The following is an 18,834-nucleotide window of genomic DNA, read 5'->3' on the forward strand; positions in this document are numbered from 1 at the left end:
CTAGATCAGATATCATCACATGTAGCAATCAGATATCCCCAGGAGAAGATCGAGGCACCTCTAATTCACTAACCTACAGACAATAATATACATGGCAGGGAATCCACCAATATCATGAATTGTGAGAAGAGCCATACACATAAGTGCGCAAATTGTGACCTAAATCTAATCCAAGAGATCTTCAGAAATCCAAAGCACGTCATTGTATGACCCAATCCTAGATATTAAAGGCATTAAGACACAGAATATGTTTCCTATTTTGTATGCCACAATTGTGACTTTTTTGTTCATAGATTAAATCATCTCTCATCTCATGTGGGTGTAGGCTCGATTGAAAGTAAAGCAAGTAAAGCTTGGTGCTTTTCTAGTTATGTTGTCTGCCACTTCTATAGTTGCTACAGGTGCATCGTTCTTGATCCTAGTTGACGCTTCTGCATTGTGTCCTGTGACACCCTCAATATAACATGTTAATGGAGTTCAAACTGCAAACATGTAGCACATTTTCTCCTTACAACCGATCACTTCAAAAATTGTATGACATCCAACCATATCTGATGTAGAACAAGGGGGGATGGGAAAAACCTGCAGCATGCATGGGTTTGGGGAGTAGATTGGTGGAGTTAATACTCTCCTAAATTAAATTTCAGTTTTAGAAAGAGAGACAATCAATCCAATTTAATTTGAAATTGATTTGGATTGATTTAAGGGATTTCCTAATTTAACACTAGATATTTTAGGAAAGAATTTGAAATTTGAATTTGAATTCAAATCAGATTAATTCTCTTTCCAAAATAATCTAGAATACTTTAGGACAGTAAGCTATCAAAGCGAAATTGGCTCCAATCAAGAGAAAGAGGGGAGGGGCCGGCCTAGAGAGAGAGAGGAGGAAAGGGATGTCTAGGTTTAATGTATTTTGGTTAGGGATTAATTAATCAATCAATTTCAAATTTGATTAATTAAAAGAATGAGGGAAGCTTTCAAAATTAATGTAATTAATTGGGAAGGATTTGAAATTCAAATTGGATTAATTTGAATTTAAATTCCTTTCCAAATTAATGATAATATAATTAAGGAAAAAGGGGGTTTTGCAGAGAAGTGGGGTTAGGGAGGAGATGGCCGGCGAGTTTATAGAAAGAAAAATAAACCATGAGCCCGGACGCTTCCTGCAGCTGATGGGTGCTACGCTGTCCTCATATAGGGACTTCAAACCAAGAGCCCGAACACTTCCTACAGCTGGTGGGTATTTAGTTGCCCTCACATAGGGACTTCCACTCTCCTAAGAACTGCCATGGCTCTCAAGAACAAAGTGCAAAAAAAAATTATTAATAATCCATCATACTAATACAATAGCAACTCGAAATAAAAGAAACTCAAAAAAAGACAAACATGCCCCTAGGGCTTACATAGGACTACTCCCTCAAGTGAGAGTAAAAACGAAAAAATGCATAAATAAATAAATAAATACAATTGATGAATTAAGATAAAGTGGAATGATCTCCGTCATTGATCTTTGTCTCTTCCTCATATAAGCGTTCACTGTCGGATGTCCGCATCAATATATTCTCCTCTAAATGCATCTTTTAAAAATCGTGAGCACTTTCATTAGTTTCAAATTTTGTGTTTAAAACTAAGATACTTAAAACATTATGTTGGACATACCATTTAGCATGCACCTTTTTTTTATTGTAGAGCTCTAGCATGATTACATACCAAATCATTTTTATTTTAGACTCCCACTCATTTTTTCTTTCTATGAATATACCTAAACATTATTTTCACTAGAGTAAATCCCAAGTCATGTGATCTAAAATATGGCTACAAACGTTACTTCTACTATTCTATGTATGATACTACATCTAGTTATTACTCACAACATAGTTGTAACTGTATCTATCATTTTTCCAATATTTTCAATTTCTGTCTTTTCCATACCATATTTGTGTCGACAGTCAAAGTCCATGCAGCATAGAACAAACTTTTTTTCTTTAATATAAATGATCAAAGTTAGGGGATATTTGATTTGAAGTAAACGTGGTGTAAAGTATTCCAAATGCAAAGATTGTAAAAATATTAATGTTTAATATGAAGTTAAAGAAATGCAGAATAAATTTTTAAAATATTTGAAATTCACCCTCTAGTTTAATTTTGGTGTATTTAAGCATTGTTAGATTTAAATTCTCTGCTATTGTCTCCACAAGTCATCATAGCAACCGCCATCTACCGCCCGCCACCATTATCACCGTTCATCACCAATGTATGGTAGAGGATGGATACTAGCCTCTAAAAAAAAAAACTATCCAACAATGGGTTAGATAACTGTAAAGGGATGGCTGAAAATTGCCCTTAATCTACCCTTATTTATGAATTGATACGAGTGCCTAAGACTTCAAAGATAGGATCTCTGACCAAGGCACTAAAGTTAAGTCTATAATCCACTACAAGCAATTACCTTGAGAGGATCCTCAAATTATTAGTATTGCCTAACAAATAGTTTCTCAGGCCATCTTTTCCGCTAACAATCACCAAGAATATGCTCATGAAGGTTATTGTATCTACTATCTCAAACTCATACCAAGCAACTACAAAAATGAAGTATTCTCATCAAACAAGTATCTAAGTCTTCTATGAGCTTGTACAAATCCCATATTCATGAATAAATGTTCAATTGGAATAAAGCTCGCAGGAACAAAAGCTCATTTTCATCATTAAAGCATAAAAAACTTAAAAATAATGCATTGCTCAATTCCTTGAAAATATCCATGGATTATTTATGAGCTTTTATTTCTAGTATTAAGATGGTCTTCAGAGCATTTAGAATAGTTGAACATAAAAATGTTTATGCTTCTAAGTTATCAAATATGAGTATTGAATTTAGTGTTCTATAGTTTACTCTTTTAAGATTAATAACTCCTTTAGGGTTGTTACGGATTTGTCGCGGGATTTACACAGGATTTATGATAAATCCTACCATAAATCCTACCAAACAGTTTTCGAGCGAGCGTGTAGTAAATCGCAATCCCTAGTAAATCCTGGATTTACGGATTTACGGCATAAATCTAGGATTTAGTAAATCCAGTCATTTGGCGGATTTATGGATTTAGGGACTACGCGATTTATGAGCTTGCAAAGTGAGCTAGCTCCCACCTTGAAGGAAGGAGGAGACAAAGATGGTTACCTATGCAAAGAGCGAGCTCCTGTCGTGACTTTCGATCCAACGTCTTCAAAGAGGCAAAGAAGCACGCAAACTCCCGTTATGCAAAGCACGCGCATCCGAAGCAGCCATGAAGAAATGGCGAAAAGGAAAAGCGACAAAGAGAAAAGCAAACGTAGACGGCCTACTTATTAATATAATTAAAATACTAATAATTAATTAGATTAATTATATAATTAGTAGTATAACTAAGTAATTTAATTTAATTTAATTTAATAATTATTGGCATAATTCTTATTAAATTAGTTTAATTAATATTTATAATTTGTTGGTTATTAGTAGTATAATTATCATTAAATTAGTTTAATACTTAAATGATTAATTGCATCATTACTTAGTAATATAATAAATAATTTGACAATTAACACCTTAATAATTAATTTGATAATTAGTAATAATTAAGCTAGCTTCTAATTGTATTATTTATCATTATAATAAAGATAATTAAAATTAAAGTTAATAATTCTTAAATTCAAGCACATTAAATACTTAACACGCAAATTAAATTCAAAGCACATTAAATCCCTAACTGTACATAAAATTTATAGCTAGCTTATTGATGTAATTCAGCGCTGCGTCTTCACATTTAAATCCCTATCTGTCATAAATTATGAAATATATTACCAAACAGTTTCACATGATTTAATAGGATTTAACATTTGTCATACCAAACAGTTTATACGATTTAATACCTCAAGATTTACTAAATACGATTTTACAGGATTTATTAAATCCTACTAAAGTTAAATCCAATCGATACCAAAGAGTCCCTTAATATCTACATATACATAATGTTTGTGGTATTCTATGGCATGCCTTTAATTTTCTTATAGCTTACTAATATGGCCCTTGGCTTCGAAACTCTAATCAGAAAACAATTAGCTGCACATGCCTGTCACATTATAATGATTTTAATAGACCAGCTTAGCTATTTGTAAGATGGCTCATTAAAATGTACTTGAAATGCATGAGGTAACCCCTCTTCCGAGTTGTCAAATTTTATCAAGATGGTTAATCACAGTTATCAAAAAATTGAATATTTATATGATAGATTTTCATTTTCATAGATTTTCATTTTCAAGATATTCCTTTCTCTTTTTTGGCTTTATTGCTCATCATCATCATCATCATGCAAATATATATTCTCTTCTTGCAAATATATGATCTCTTCTTGGAAAAACAGAGGTTCTGTGAAATTCTAATCCAGGGCATTTGTGTCCAAAATTTAAGTATCTAACATAAGGTTGCACTTCAATTACTACTCTTTTGCGATTGAAGCACTTATACAATAAGCTTGGATTGTTGGCATGTAAATATTGCTCGGATAAAATTTAATCAAAATCTTTCCTATGATCTACTTTGAGCTTTGGCAACATAGGTGTGAAAGCATCACTGTGATGCACACGTGTTAAGTTGGAGGTTAGAATGTTTGGTATCTTCCAATGAAGGAAATACAAAACACAGTTCATCAAGCAAGAGTTCTATTAAACAGTGGCCTAACAAGTTTCTTTCACATTCATCCTCCTTTTTTACACTTAACTAAAATCGTAAAAATAGAAGCAATTGTAAGAAGATTTAGTGGGGCAATTTCATGAATAACACTCAAATCATGGCTATTTACAAAACTATCATCCTCCTACCTCCATTTTTCAATTTCTTACTCAAATATTGTAATTCACAACAAAAACACCAACCCATATTTTGCACTTTTGTTAAGTTCTCAATGAGTTTGGTAAAAAAAAGTGTAAATACACAGGTTCAATAGTTTAAAAAAAATGATAAGGCCGTTAATTTTATAAATACAAAAGATTTTGGTGTAATGCACGTAAACGTTCCAAAAAATTAACATATGAAATCATGCAACAGCTGTTTGTGGACAATGACGCCCCATCTTAATGAAACAGCTTAAGCATTATTGAGAAAACTTATGTGATGAAGAAAATTGAAAAATAAACGCAATTAAAAAAGTGCATATATTACAATTCTTACCATAAGGCACCCGTGATTTAAGATTAATTACGAATTCATTAGTGTATTTTTACTAGTTGATTTTGTAGTTTTTGGGGGTCATTTATGTCATTTTTGGAGCAAATGAAAATCATAACAATGGTTATACATTAAGCTCAAGTAATAACTAAATACTCTAATTGTTAAGAGGTTACCATCATGAAGCTGACCAGGAGAAGCTACCTATCATGCTAGAGCTCAAATTTTATTTCATTTTTGTACAATTTTCTTAACATGCTTATGAAAGACATATTTAGAGACCCAAAAATCATTAAGAAATAATTTTTAGAATTATTTATATATTTAAAATCCCAAAAAAAATCATCCTAACGGTGCCCACTTCGTGTGGGGAAAACGATGCATATGACACACATTGGTGGCCTATACTATAGGCTTAAAACGACCCTAAGGGTCTCTAGGTTTCATGACAAGGGGGCAAGCTTTGGCCCACATGGCCAAAGCTTCGTCAATGCATTAACCTATGATCAGCTAACTAAACATCCTAATAAGAATATTCAGGTGAAAAAGTAAAAGAGCAATTCGTAAAGTGTGTGCTAAAGTGTTTTCCATTCGGCATGCAATTAGAAGTCTCTACAGGACTATCAAGGTATACCTGACCAGGCGTGCCCAATTAAAAGCTCTCATACAAATGACTCAATGATCAATGCATGCACAAAACTCAATGTACCTCACAAGACAAAACTAAAGAGATATATATGGGTGAATGTAGATGTCATTCAGAAGAAAAATGCAAGTAAATAAAAATCCAATAATCATTCAATTAAACATTTATATCTATCAAATGTTAGAACATAAATTCATGTAATGAATTTCTTAATGTATAGTGCAAGAAGAATTATACATGAATCGTATGAAAATTAACAACCTAAGATTTAAAAATTTACTATTTTAACGCATGTGAAAAGACTAAACATAAAGCATGTAAATACTTACTAACATGTGTGAAGGAAACTAACGAGCAAACGGACTAAGCATGAAACACATGAAAGTTTGCGGACAAAGAGCATAGAGATTTGTTATCACAAAAACACAAAGCATATAAGAGCATGTTAGCATAGATGAGAAAGATTATATATGAGGTAATGTTCCAACAAGCTTATGAGTTTCATGTACCATATAATATTAAAGTATATAAACATCTCTCCTTAACATTGAAATTCACCAAACATATTTAAGCTAATGGAATCATAAAGAGAATCGTTTATCATATATTATGGAAAGGGGCATACATAAAGCATACAACAATTTAGCAAAGCATATTTGAAATGTATAATGGTTTACTAATTTAAATATGAATCATTATGTGGCATAATGGTGATTTCATTATTATTATTTTTACTCATGAAATCATATGATTTTGTGTTGAATCAACGCATACTTATGATTAAAATATAAAACAAATGAGTTTATACAATATTGTTACAAACTTCTATGTTCACATGATTCTAAATATGCATAGGAAACACTTCCTAATATTTTTTTACATGATATACCCTTTTAAATTTAATATATAAAGCACAAAAATAATAAGATCAAACACAAATGTGTGGGAGGGCAGGTTTATATATGAAATTCATGATTTTCAACAAATACTCGAGTAACTGAGGCAAAACACGAAAGGGCAGGCTTCCATTTTTGGGTTTGGTGTAAGTTTAGAAAGACGAGAGGGCGGCGATTGAAAAGATACGTGCTACTGCTCTCAGATTTGCCATAGGACCTCTAAACTTCTTTTCCATTGGAGTGGAAGATCTCTCCATTGATTCACAAGTCCCTCCTATCTCTCGCTCTCTGGTTCATTCGTGGAGACTAGGCGGAACTCCTCACATTCCCCTTTTTTCTAGTTCGCAAAAGTCGAAGCCTCCTCCGTCGCTTCCTCTGTTCGCACAAGAAGGAAGAAGCCGAAGTCGCTCCAAGTGCCAGACCCGATGCCGCCATTCGACTTTAGCCGCTGGTTCTCCCTTCCTTTGCAAGGTGATTTTCCTCCTCCTTTACCTCTTGTGCTTTTTCTTCTTCTTTCTCCTCTACTACTTCTTTCTCCTTTACTTCTTCTTCTTCTTCCTAGCTCCTTTCTTTTCCATATTTTCTATCTTCTTTCTCACCTTTTCATATAAGAAGAATGTACATGTGTAAATGATTTCTATTGTTTGGAATGAGAGCATTAGAAGTAAATGGTTTGTGTATTGATGTAAGTTAGTGGAACATGAATATTTGGTGAATGAAATTTACACTTGTTTATGATTCATATCATGTAATGCAAATCTTCTTTTTCCTTATGTTTAGGTTGTGAAAAAATTATGAGAAATATTATTATTTTTTTTTTCTTTAAAAAGATGCACATAAGGTGTTTATATTTTTGCTCTTTAGAAATGACATAAATATTTGATCAAACAATAATGATTGGAAACAATATTTACACCTTAATATAATGTGGAGACTATGAATATTTCCATACTAACAATTTGTATATGATAATCATAAAGCATTCTCGAATTTTAAAATACTATTTGCATTTTATTATGAGATTGGGTTATCATTTATAATAGGGTGATAGTTTTATACTTCATAAAACATGTTTTAGATCAACACATTATATCTATGCTTTGGTTGCATGCTTGGCCTCTTTCTTTAAATGAATACCTTTGCTTTAGATGAATTGTTTCATAAGATGAATAAAAAACTTATGTTGGTTTATATCGTTTGGGGACAAACTTTTAATATGTAATATTTGTTTTATGAGTAGGTTGCAAGCTTCGAGAAGGTGTGGCATTCCCTATGAAAAAAAAGAAGGGTGTTTCTATATTAAAATATAATTTTATTCAACGATTCCATCGGTCTTGAGATAAGGCATGTTAAGGGATTGTCATTTCTATTTTATGTGTTGTCCACGTGAACAATTGTTCTCAAATATTGTGATGCGGACTTCCAACCGTCCATGCCTATCAAAAAAGGAGCTGAAGATCGTCGACCGATATCACTTTATTTTATTTTAGTTTATTAAGTGTATTTTGATTTAATTTTGCAATTATCCTTTTTTACCCTCTTGTCTTATGTAAGCCCAAAGGGAAAATGTGTCTTTTAATTTCTTTTGAGACCCATATATAGAGGCTCCCTCTCTTGTATTAGATATGATGGAATTATAATAAACAAAATTTGTGTTTTGCACTTGTATTCTTTGGGAAGAACGTTAGTGAAATCCCTATAGAAGGGAGTCGGAATTTCCACCAGCCGCAGGATGGGTCCGGGCTCGTGGCTTGAAGTCCCTTGGAGGAGGGCAACATATCATCCGCCAGTCTTCAGAAGAGTCCAAGGCTCGCGGTTTTATCTTTTATCTTTTGTTTTCGTTTTCGTTCCTTCTTGTTGTTCCTAGTAGTCATCTTCATCCTCTCCCTACTTCCACCTTCACGTCGTCTCCATCTCCACCTTGTTGTCGGCCCCTTACCCGCTCCATTCAAACTGCCGGCCACACCCTCCTCTCCCATCCCCATTGCCTAATTTGGATAATTCCTAATTTTGGATTGTCATAATTTAGTTGGTCTTTGAATTCAAATTTCTCTAAATTTGAAATTCAAATTCTTTCCTAAATTATAAAATCTATTTTAAGAAAGTTTTCAAATTTTCCCTCCTCTTGGTTTTTCCCTCCATTACCAACTTGCCCTTAAACCTTTCCTAAAATAGTCTTTTATATTTTAGATAACTCTATTCATGAGTATAAATGCCAAGGTTTATTTCCTAAAACCCATATATGCATTTGGAAAGACTACCCATTTGAGCCCTTAGTCAGGCCGAAATCTCCTCTATGCCTGCACCGCCTAAATCCTACTAAAATCAGCCTCTTTTTTTTTCTCTGGAAGTAAATCTTTGCCTTAAATCCCTGCTGGCAGATTTTTCTCAAGGCCTTGCCCGGATCTCTTCCATTAAACTCCCCAAACTCCACGTGACAGTGATTCTACTAATTCCTCCAACTGCAGCATAAAGTCTCCTTCATTGTCTTGCATCCACACCTCTTGGAAATTCTAAAATTGCTGATTTGGAAGAGGAAAACTGCTGTCCAGCACTTTGGAAGACCACAAATTGCTGTCCCAGATTTTCTGTGTTGTCCAAAGATTCGAGAACGAAATGGGTTGTTATCCAGACGCCAAGGAGCCACCACTCGATGTCTACTTCCTCTCAAGCCCTCAAACCACCACAGGAACCTTGGTATCTTCTTTCTTTGGGTGGCTACCATCAATTCCGTTCTACATCATATTGCCTATCAATTTTATGTGCTCCATGTTTTGCCACTATTAGTCCAGCTTTTAAAAAAAGGGGGCAGAAATATAAAAGATTAAATGTGAAATTCAATAATTCGCTCTATACATGCATTCTTGTGCTTCAACACTGCTCTTAGACTTAGGTGCCGAGGATTTACTTATAATTTTGTTAAAAAAAAAAGGTTCATAATCGCATTTAATGAAAGGTTTGTTGGAAATATCTCTCACCTACTAATTAAAGGTTTGCCAATGAATTTTAATCACAATTGAAAGAAGGTTGAAGGATGATATTGTTTGTTTAGAAAAGAAACGAAGTCGATTTGTTCTTATCGTTGTTGAAATCTTAGATTATATTATTTCTTGCCTATACATAATATGTTTTAAAATCCAAATTGGAGAACTTGTAGCATAGATAAATGCCATAGCCTATTATATATTGTTTGATATTATATCTTCCTGAACAAAGTTTATGAAAATTTGAGTTGATTTAGAACTTGTTCCATATAGCACATAGTTCAAAAGCGTCCTCATACAATTGACGATTGAAACCATGTATAACTATATGTTTGAATTTCACTTTATAAATTGATTTTTGGGAAAATTCATATGGCCATTTCTGTGATTCAAATCATTCCATGCTAACGAGTAGATTCAATTCATGTTTCAAACCATCATGTAAGTGCAAATATTTATAACTACATTGGGTGTGTCTTTAGCTTTATGCCCAATCTCTCTTAAAATAGAAGCTTGAAACTTATTTAGACCCCTTGTTTGTAAACAAAGTAATGATTGTCCCTTCTTTTAGCTTCTACACTTTCAATAAATGATTCTATGGTTTCCCTCCTAGAATTGTATAGTATCTTCTTATTCATGATTGTAAGTAGTATTTCTTGAATGCCATGCAAATACGTGATTATTGATGGAATGGCAATGTAATTTGACCTTCTTATAACTAATATTAGGGAAATATGGGTGATTATGCCAATTTTAGATTTCCCTCGTTATCTATATCATAGTTTGTAATGAATGAATATTATCAAAATTTGAGAAATTTCTTGTTAGGAACCTTATTTGATTGTAAATTATCATAGCTATAATCCCACGCAAATATATACGTTTGTGGAACTTCTCATGACATGTTTTATTTATTTATGTTAAAAGCAATTATATGTTTCTCAAAGTTAATTTTTGTAAATCGCTCATTTGGTTTATTTCTTATATGGTATGAATGAAGAGAGCATGAATAGAGGAATGAGTAGTTACATTGACATTGACTTTAAGTTATTTTTTATTCTTGGAGTTTTATCTTATTCAACTTCCTTCACTTATATATGTGATAGAAAGTTTAGTAATCGCATTAGATGACTTCACCTATTTCGTTCCTCAACTATAAACATGTATGAAATCAACCCAAGGATATTTTGCCCATGTTAGAGAGTCTCTATATATCTTATGTATGATTTATCTACATGCTTTGCAATAGTGAATTTGTATGCTCAATGTTATTGAATTGTCATAAATTTCATGAATAAACATTTCCTCCCACACATTTGTGTTTGATCTCATTGCTTTGGTGCTTTATATATTAAATTTGAAAGGTATATCATGTAAAAAAAATGTTGGGAAGGGTTTCCTATGCATATTTGGAATCATGTGAACATAAAAGTTTGTAACAGTATTGTATAAACGTATTTGTTCTATATTTTAATTGTAGATATGTGTTGATTCAACACAAAATCATATGATTTTATGAGTGAAAAAAAATAATAACGAAATCGGTGCCACATAATGATTCGTATTTAAATTAGTAAACAATTACACGCTTCAAAAATGCTTTGTTAAATCGTCGTATACTTTATGTATGTCCATTTCCATATTGTTTGATGAATGATTCTCTTAATGGTTCCATTAGCTTAAGCATATTTAGTGAATCTCAATGTTAATGAGAGATGTCTACATATTTTAATATCATATGGTAAATGAAACTCATAAGTTTATTGAAACATTATCTCATGTATAATCTTTCTCACCTATGCTAACATACTCTTATATGCTTCGTATTTTTGTGATGATGAATCTCGATGTTCTGTGTCTACAAACTTTCATGTGTTTCATGCTTAACTCGTTTTCTTTTTAATTTCCTTCACACATGTTAGTAAGTATTTACATGATTTATGTATAGTCTTTTCACATGTGCTAAAAATAGTAAATTTATAAATTTTAGGTTGTTAATTTTTCATATGATTCATGTATAATTATTCTTGCACATTAAATTAGGAAACTCCTTATATGAATTTATATTCTATTATTTGATAGATATAAATGTTGAATTGCATGAATATTAGATTTTTATTTACTTGCATTTTTCTTCTTAATGGCATTTACGCTCAACCATATATATCTCTTTTATTTTATCTTGCGAGGTACATTGAGTTTTGTGCATGCATTGGTCATTGAGTCATTCGCATGGGAGCTCTTAATTAGGCATGCGTGGGTCAGGTATACCTTGATAGTCCTGTAGAGACTTCTAATTGTATGTCGAATGAAAAACACTTTAGCACACACTTTATGGATTACTCTTTTACTTTTTCACCTGAATATTTTTATTAGTATATTTAGTTAACTAGTCATAGATTAGTGCACTGACGAACCTTTGGCCTAGTAGGTCAAAGTTTGCCCCCTTGTCATAAAACCTAAAGAACCTTACGGTCGTTTTAGGCCTGTAGTGTAGGCCACTCATATGTGTCATATGAATCATTTTTCCCACACGAAGTGGGCACCGTTAGGATATTTTTCTTGGAATTTTAAATATGTAAATAACTCTAAAAATTATTTCTTAATGACTTTTGGGCCTCTAAATGTCTTTCATAAACATGTTAAAAAAAACGTACAAAAATGAAATAAAATTCGAGCTCTAGCATGATAGGTAGCTTCTCCTGGTCAGCTTCATGATTGTACCCTCTTAACAATTAGTGTACTTAGTATATAAAACCTATGTTATGATTTTTATTTGCTCCAAAAATGACATAAATGGTCCCTAAAATCTATAAAATCAACTAGTAAAAATATACTAATGAATTCATAATTAATCTTAAATCATTAATAAACCCACCATAATAATAATCTTCTACTAAAAATCACTAAATAACAAACATAAAACTTAACAACAAGATCATTACATGATAATCCGGGCCTACGAGGCTATTAACTTAGCCCCAATGAGGGTTAAATAAACCTCATGGTCCTGGTTTAACAAGGGTAATTATCGTTTAACTTAAAGAATCGGTAATAAACAACTAACAAACTAAATCTTGCAAACTATATCCTAATTAACTCAAAAATATAAGAAGTGTCATATCAAACCTAAACATTAAGTACTAAAAGTGGCTAATAAAATGTAACAAACATATAAATCTCTAATTAAATTTATAAACTTATACAACTCCTAAAAATCCTTTTAATCAATCTAAACTCCTAAAATTCTTTAATTAATCTATAATCTCTAAAATCCCCCTAACCAACATACAACTTTGCAGTCATTAACTAATCAAGTGGGATTCTAAAAACAACCCGGAAGCAACAGGTTAATCGATGATTGATAACTTAAATTAGTATACTGTATTCAAAGTACAATTCTCGCATCAACAAACCAAACAAAGCAAGCCATGCAATATTCCAAATTAAATTAATTAGTGGCAAGAAACAGAGTAGTGTAGGACTGACATTCCAGTTAACAAAAGCTGGATTTATAAAAAATACATACATTCCAGATCCATCTTTCAAGATTCCCGTTTCATAAATATCTTTAACAAATCTATTTGCTTCCACTACATCTTGATTGGAAAACATAGGATTTGCTGAACCTGTTAAAAGAACCCTAACTTAGCATATCTGCATGATAAAAATTAGCAATTATCTAACAAAACAATATTACTATAACAGATCCATGTAATAATAACAAAAGGAAGAATCATGAGAGGTATCCAAGTTTCATAAAACAGAACAACAGCATCACATTGCAAAAATTATAAGTTGCTAAAAATTTAGCTCAAGTCACGAAGAACTCCACGAAGATTCCTTCTCCATGCAGAAAAAAATGGTCAATCCAATTTTACATTTAATTGGATACATCAATGAACTTCATTGAGCAAGAATTCAGCTACATCTAAAGCACCTTGTTCATAATTGTGCAAGCATAGAAGATTTTTTTTATATTTGATAAACAGAAAATAGAGGACAAATAGTAGGTATAACGTCAGTTACAGATACGTAGGACATAAGGCAATTTACAAATCGAATTTTTTGCAAAGAACTATGAATATTTAGTTTAAGAAATTTCAAGAGACGGACTTAAACCTTTTACATTTATTATGAGAACCAGAAAACATTCCACTCAGAGCTCTTTGGCTTTCAAGCATTGAGAGACAAAATACATATATAGGTACTTCATTTGATGAGTCAAACTAACGGGTAATATTATTTATGGTAAACTAAATTGAATATTTGAGCACCATAAATGAAATCTTAGATAAATATATACATAATCAATTTTTTTATCCACTTTATAGGAGAATAGTTACTCTCCTCTAAGCTGATATAAAAACCTCAAAATGCAAGACCAAGAACAGTCATTTTTTTTACAGCACAAAAACCACCGCAGGATGAAGATCCGCTATTCTTAAAGATAATGTGCGAGTACATCAAGCATATATTAAACAGCATAAAGGTTACATTTAGACATAAAAACTTCACGTGAAGAAGTGCATCTCAAAGTTAATGACAAAGAACAACCTCTTAAAATACCATATGTGTTGAATTTCAGTTGATTTACAAGGACCGATACTATACATATTATATATATATATATATATATAATTCAAGCAAATCAGGACAACTTTTGATGTGCATGATGCATGTTCAAAGAATAGTAAAAGTGAAGTGAATCATGTATGGAAGTAGCTTTAATAGTGGCCAAAATGATGTGAAATCTTGATCATGTTTTTGGCTTTGGAACTTAAAATTTAGCGAGGGAGAACACTCTTCCTCACAGAAGTGTTTGCCACATCTACACAACAAAAAGGTAATCAAATATCCCAGAATAAAACCATTAGTCAACCTAATAAATTTTTTATCGTTGTGCATATTATGCAAGGAACTCACGAGGCATACAGATTAACTTATAATAAAATTATAATAACATAATCACAAGGCAAAAATGGTCAAGAAGTGACAGCATACACTGATGTTCATTTAGAAGTGATACTTTTTTTTTTTTTGAAAATTAAAATCATTTAAATAGCCTCAAATGTTATAAACAAGGTTCAAATCTCAGTTTTAGCTTTGATCTCAATCTCTTCAAAAGAGTTTTCTTGTCCAGTAGTTTTGTACTCGGCATTATTGACTTTTAATTCTTTTGAGATGAGTTTCTATTAAAATATAAATTATAGAAACTAGTATAACGGTATAACCTTTAACTACTTGGAATTATAGCATACTTTAGGTATATAATAAACTAGTACTAATAAAATCATATATCCTAAAGTCAATTCTAGTTTTAAACTATAGCAAAGGAGATTTATAACTTCAATATTCAAATCTAGAGACCCCAAATAGTTGAGATAAAGCTAAGGATGACTATTACGTTAATGAATGTTCACATCCAATAGTTTGTTCAAAAACAATATAAAATAGTCCATATAATGGATTCAACAACTGCAGTTAAGTACATCATAAAATACTTCTAATGTCTTCCGTGTAAAATAAATTGGAACTACGTGCATCAATTTGAAGTTTGAAGTTCAATCCAAATGATGAAATCCTAAGAACATATTAATTTTCATATTTGTATAATATTTAGGAAAAATATAAATATGACATTAAGCACATACATAATTAAATATTATAATCTCTGAATGAAAACCATTGACTTTATGATATTCATTTCTTCAAAATATTTCATTGAAAAAAACAAAATAAAATAGACAAATATCAAGGAGTAGCAAAGTATAAATTAAATAAAAAGATGAACCAACTATTACTAAAGACAGGTCATGATATCATAGTTGGATATTTAAATATGGAATAATGCAAACAGTCAAGCACGCATAAAATTTTCAAAAAGATTTGCGCTCAATTCAGTTGTGATTGCACACATTCTATTAGGAGCAAACATCATATGGGACTATACTCGAATAGTTACCATCCAACAAAACCAAAAAGGACTATATATCATACATACATACATACATACATACATATTTGCAAATTTCCACTTTTTTAGCAACTCAATAATAGCTTTGTACTACCAAAAGATTAATTATCACAAAAAAATTCACAAAAATCGCAAAAAAATAAAAATTCTAAAATGTTTCATTTGAAACATACTTGACCAAAACGATTGCATGAGGTCACTTTTAAAGCTAATGAAATATCAAACTTGTGCTTCATATGATGTTTCCCAAGAAAAAGCATAAAACACTGACACTACTGTGAATCTGATTTTTTTAATGAAAAAAATACAAGAATTTCTGCAACGAAAAGCCTCCTAAATTTGTTTGATATTATTAACGTTACAAAACTAAATTCAAGAATACTTCTACATTTAACATATAACCCAAACATAAGGAAAAATATGTATAGGTTGTTTTGTGAGGCTTATATTCTCCAAAACTTGACTAACATGACAAGAGTGCCTTTTAAACCATCCATAAGGTTGCAATAATAACATTATCTTCCATTTAGACAGCATAAATGCAAAAGGACGAAGGGATAAAATATCAGTCATTTGCTTCTTAGAATATAGTTGTATGCGCAACCTAATTAATCCACAATACATCAAAAGTGAAAACTCATAACCCCTGGAACCAACGGATACAGGCTATAGGATGACAATATTTGCTATATTCTGTTGAACAAAGAAATCATATCGTTAGCAAAGTAACAAGAAATTAAGATACCAGGCATGAGAGCATTCTCCGAGACATAGGTGTTCTTTGCTAGAACTGGAAGGAGGAGGAGGGTGATGCATCCAGCGACACAACAGATTACACTGCCAAATTCATTACCGCAGAAAAAAGATCAGTAAAGAGTTCCACTCATCAGCTAATAAAGAAAAGATGAAAGCAGTAGGAAGGGAACGGGCGACAAGAGAGACCAGACCTGACGAAGGCGCTGTGAGATACCAGGAAGGAACCGAGACGAACGATGAGCCTAGACTTCCTAGCCGCAGGGGGCTTCTGCTCCTCCATCGCATTCAGCTCTCGAGACCTAGAGAAGGCGATGTCAGTTAAATAAAAAGTAGCAGATGAGCTCGTCGGCGGCAAAAAATGGGCGAGAATCGTAAATCTTGTTTCTCGCCCGTTCAGCCAACCATAAAGTCCCTGAGTCTCACGAAATCCCCCTTCTTCGCTCACAGCGAGTTCTGGGGACGGGGATTTCCCGAAGAGGGCGAGCGCTTCGAGTAAAGTGTATTCTGCAATGAATTTTTAAAAAAAAATTTGTTAGTTTTTTAAATAATTAATATTACTTCTTGTTAATGAAATAATATACTTTAGTTGAAAAATTAAGGTTAATTATCTAAAAAGATATTAATTTTTACAAATAAACTTCATCTCTTATTTAACTTAATGAAATACAATTATTTTATGTGTTTAGTTTTATAAGTTCCTAGTTAATCATTAATTAATGTTGCTTGCTAAAAATTTATAATAAGTGAGTTTTACGTCCAAGTTTGACACTAAGTTCATGCACATACGTATGTATAAGAGAATAATATAGAAAACACTATAGTTTTTATGTATAAAATTTCAAAAATGAAAAAATGACAAGGTTGAGCGGAATGAAATTATTAACTATGTAAGTCATATTTCATTTCTCCTTGGAATTGAATAAATCAGGATTATAGAGTATGTGATCCAAACTTAAATCCCCGTGAATGTTGGTGATAATGCTAGAGATATTGGGAAAAGATATTATTTGTGCTTTTGTGGCATGGTAATTAGATAATTGCAGTTGGTTATTGATAATCAAATAAGGGTGGTCGTACGATAATAGTCAAACAATGATGGTCAGACGACAGCAATCAGTTCACTATAATTATGCAATGTTGTGTTGAGAGATGGTAGTTAGTCGATGACGATCGGATAATTGTGAGTGAATTGTGATAGTCGGACGATGATGGTCAAATAATAACAATTGTGGTTAGCAATGAGTGTCAGTATCAAACAACCGATATAGCCCAAAACTTTATCATATCTCCAAACTTTCTCTAAGTATTTAATTTAATTTTTAAATATTGATATATTATAAAAAAATTTATTTTGATCGAGCACAAATCACCAGAAAAATTAAATTGGAAATTTCTGAAATTAAATCCAAAGTCATTCAAACTTATAGTCGAATTGAACCTCTCAAGGAGAAGAACTCAACAACACCAAATTTGATCCAATCTGAGCTCAAATGAGTCCAAATCGAGGATCTGAATGACATTTAGAAGGTTTAAAGCATAAATTAGTGATCAAATAACATTCAAATGTGACATGAATATAGTCAAATCAAGCGGTTCGACCAGACAAATCCAATGTGCCCAAGATTGTCGAATGTTGACATCATTAAGATGCTCAAATACTCAATAAATGATATATGGTTGAGGGCATTGATATCGGCCATCCATCAAAACACTCTCAACTTTCCTTTGATATTCTCCCTATTTAATATTCATGTCACTCCCATAAAACTATAAATAAATCTCTCATTTTTCATTGAAGGAGGGAGCAAGCAAAAGAAAAGAAGATAAGAGAGGAAGAGAAAACGGTGAGCTCTCTTGCCATCAGACTCCTCAACTATCGCCCGACCATCGACCGTTCTCAGACTTCCGCCCTTCCACCGAACATCACCAAACTTCTACCCGACATCCGTCAAACTCTATTCTACCACCATCGGACTTCTGCCCGACTGTCATTATTGCAAACTCACACAAAAGTGTAAACGGCTTCATGTACTATTGTAAATTGACCATCCTCAAGTTTAGAGACGGATCAATCTTTATAACATATTCAAACAATAGTGGAATAGTTTCAACAAGACGTGACCCGATGGTTTTGGAAAAATCTTGATGTTTATAATTTTTTTGTTTATGTGATGGGTATCCGCACAACGCTATGACGAAAAACTCTCTTACTTTACCGCTATGAATATTCTAGCCCGCAACAAATATATCTAAGTTAATCGAATGTGGTTCAACAAGTTTTCGAGACAAGTCAAGCTTAGCTCAAGCTCGTTTAATATACGAGCATGAATATATGATCGAGCTCAAACTCATGGCTTAATATACTTGACTTGCAAGCT

General features: G+C 32.3%; 1 protein-coding gene across 5 annotated transcripts in view; it reads right to left on the bottom strand.

Moving 5' to 3' along the window:
• LOC110105038 (glycosylphosphatidylinositol anchor attachment 1 protein) overlaps positions 1-16,953 on the bottom strand; it is a 29,412-nt gene extending 12,459 nt beyond the window's left edge. Inside the window, exons 1-4 of one of the 5 annotated variants that reach the window (XM_020834387.2) lie at positions 16,880-16,950; positions 16,648-16,755; positions 16,446-16,537; positions 13,253-13,352 (exon numbers count right to left, since the gene is read on the bottom strand). In XM_020834387.2, coding sequence (XP_020690046.2) covers positions 13,253-13,352; positions 16,446-16,537; positions 16,648-16,736 — 281 coding nt within the window. In that variant the 5' untranslated portion in view covers positions 16,737-16,755; positions 16,880-16,950. Of the gene's footprint in view, positions 1-13,252; positions 13,353-16,445; positions 16,538-16,647 lie in introns of those variants that run through there. The other 4 variants (XM_020834386.2, XM_028693521.1, XM_028693522.1 and 1 more) reach the window with 4 other exon arrangements.
• Positions 16,954-18,834: the final 1,881 nt, after the last annotated feature.

The sequence above is a fragment of the Dendrobium catenatum genome, unplaced genomic scaffold (genome assembly GCF_001605985.2).
Source record: "Dendrobium catenatum unplaced genomic scaffold, ASM160598v2 fragScaff_scaffold_313, whole genome shotgun sequence".
Taxonomy (NCBI): domain Eukaryota; kingdom Viridiplantae; phylum Streptophyta; class Magnoliopsida; order Asparagales; family Orchidaceae; genus Dendrobium; species Dendrobium catenatum.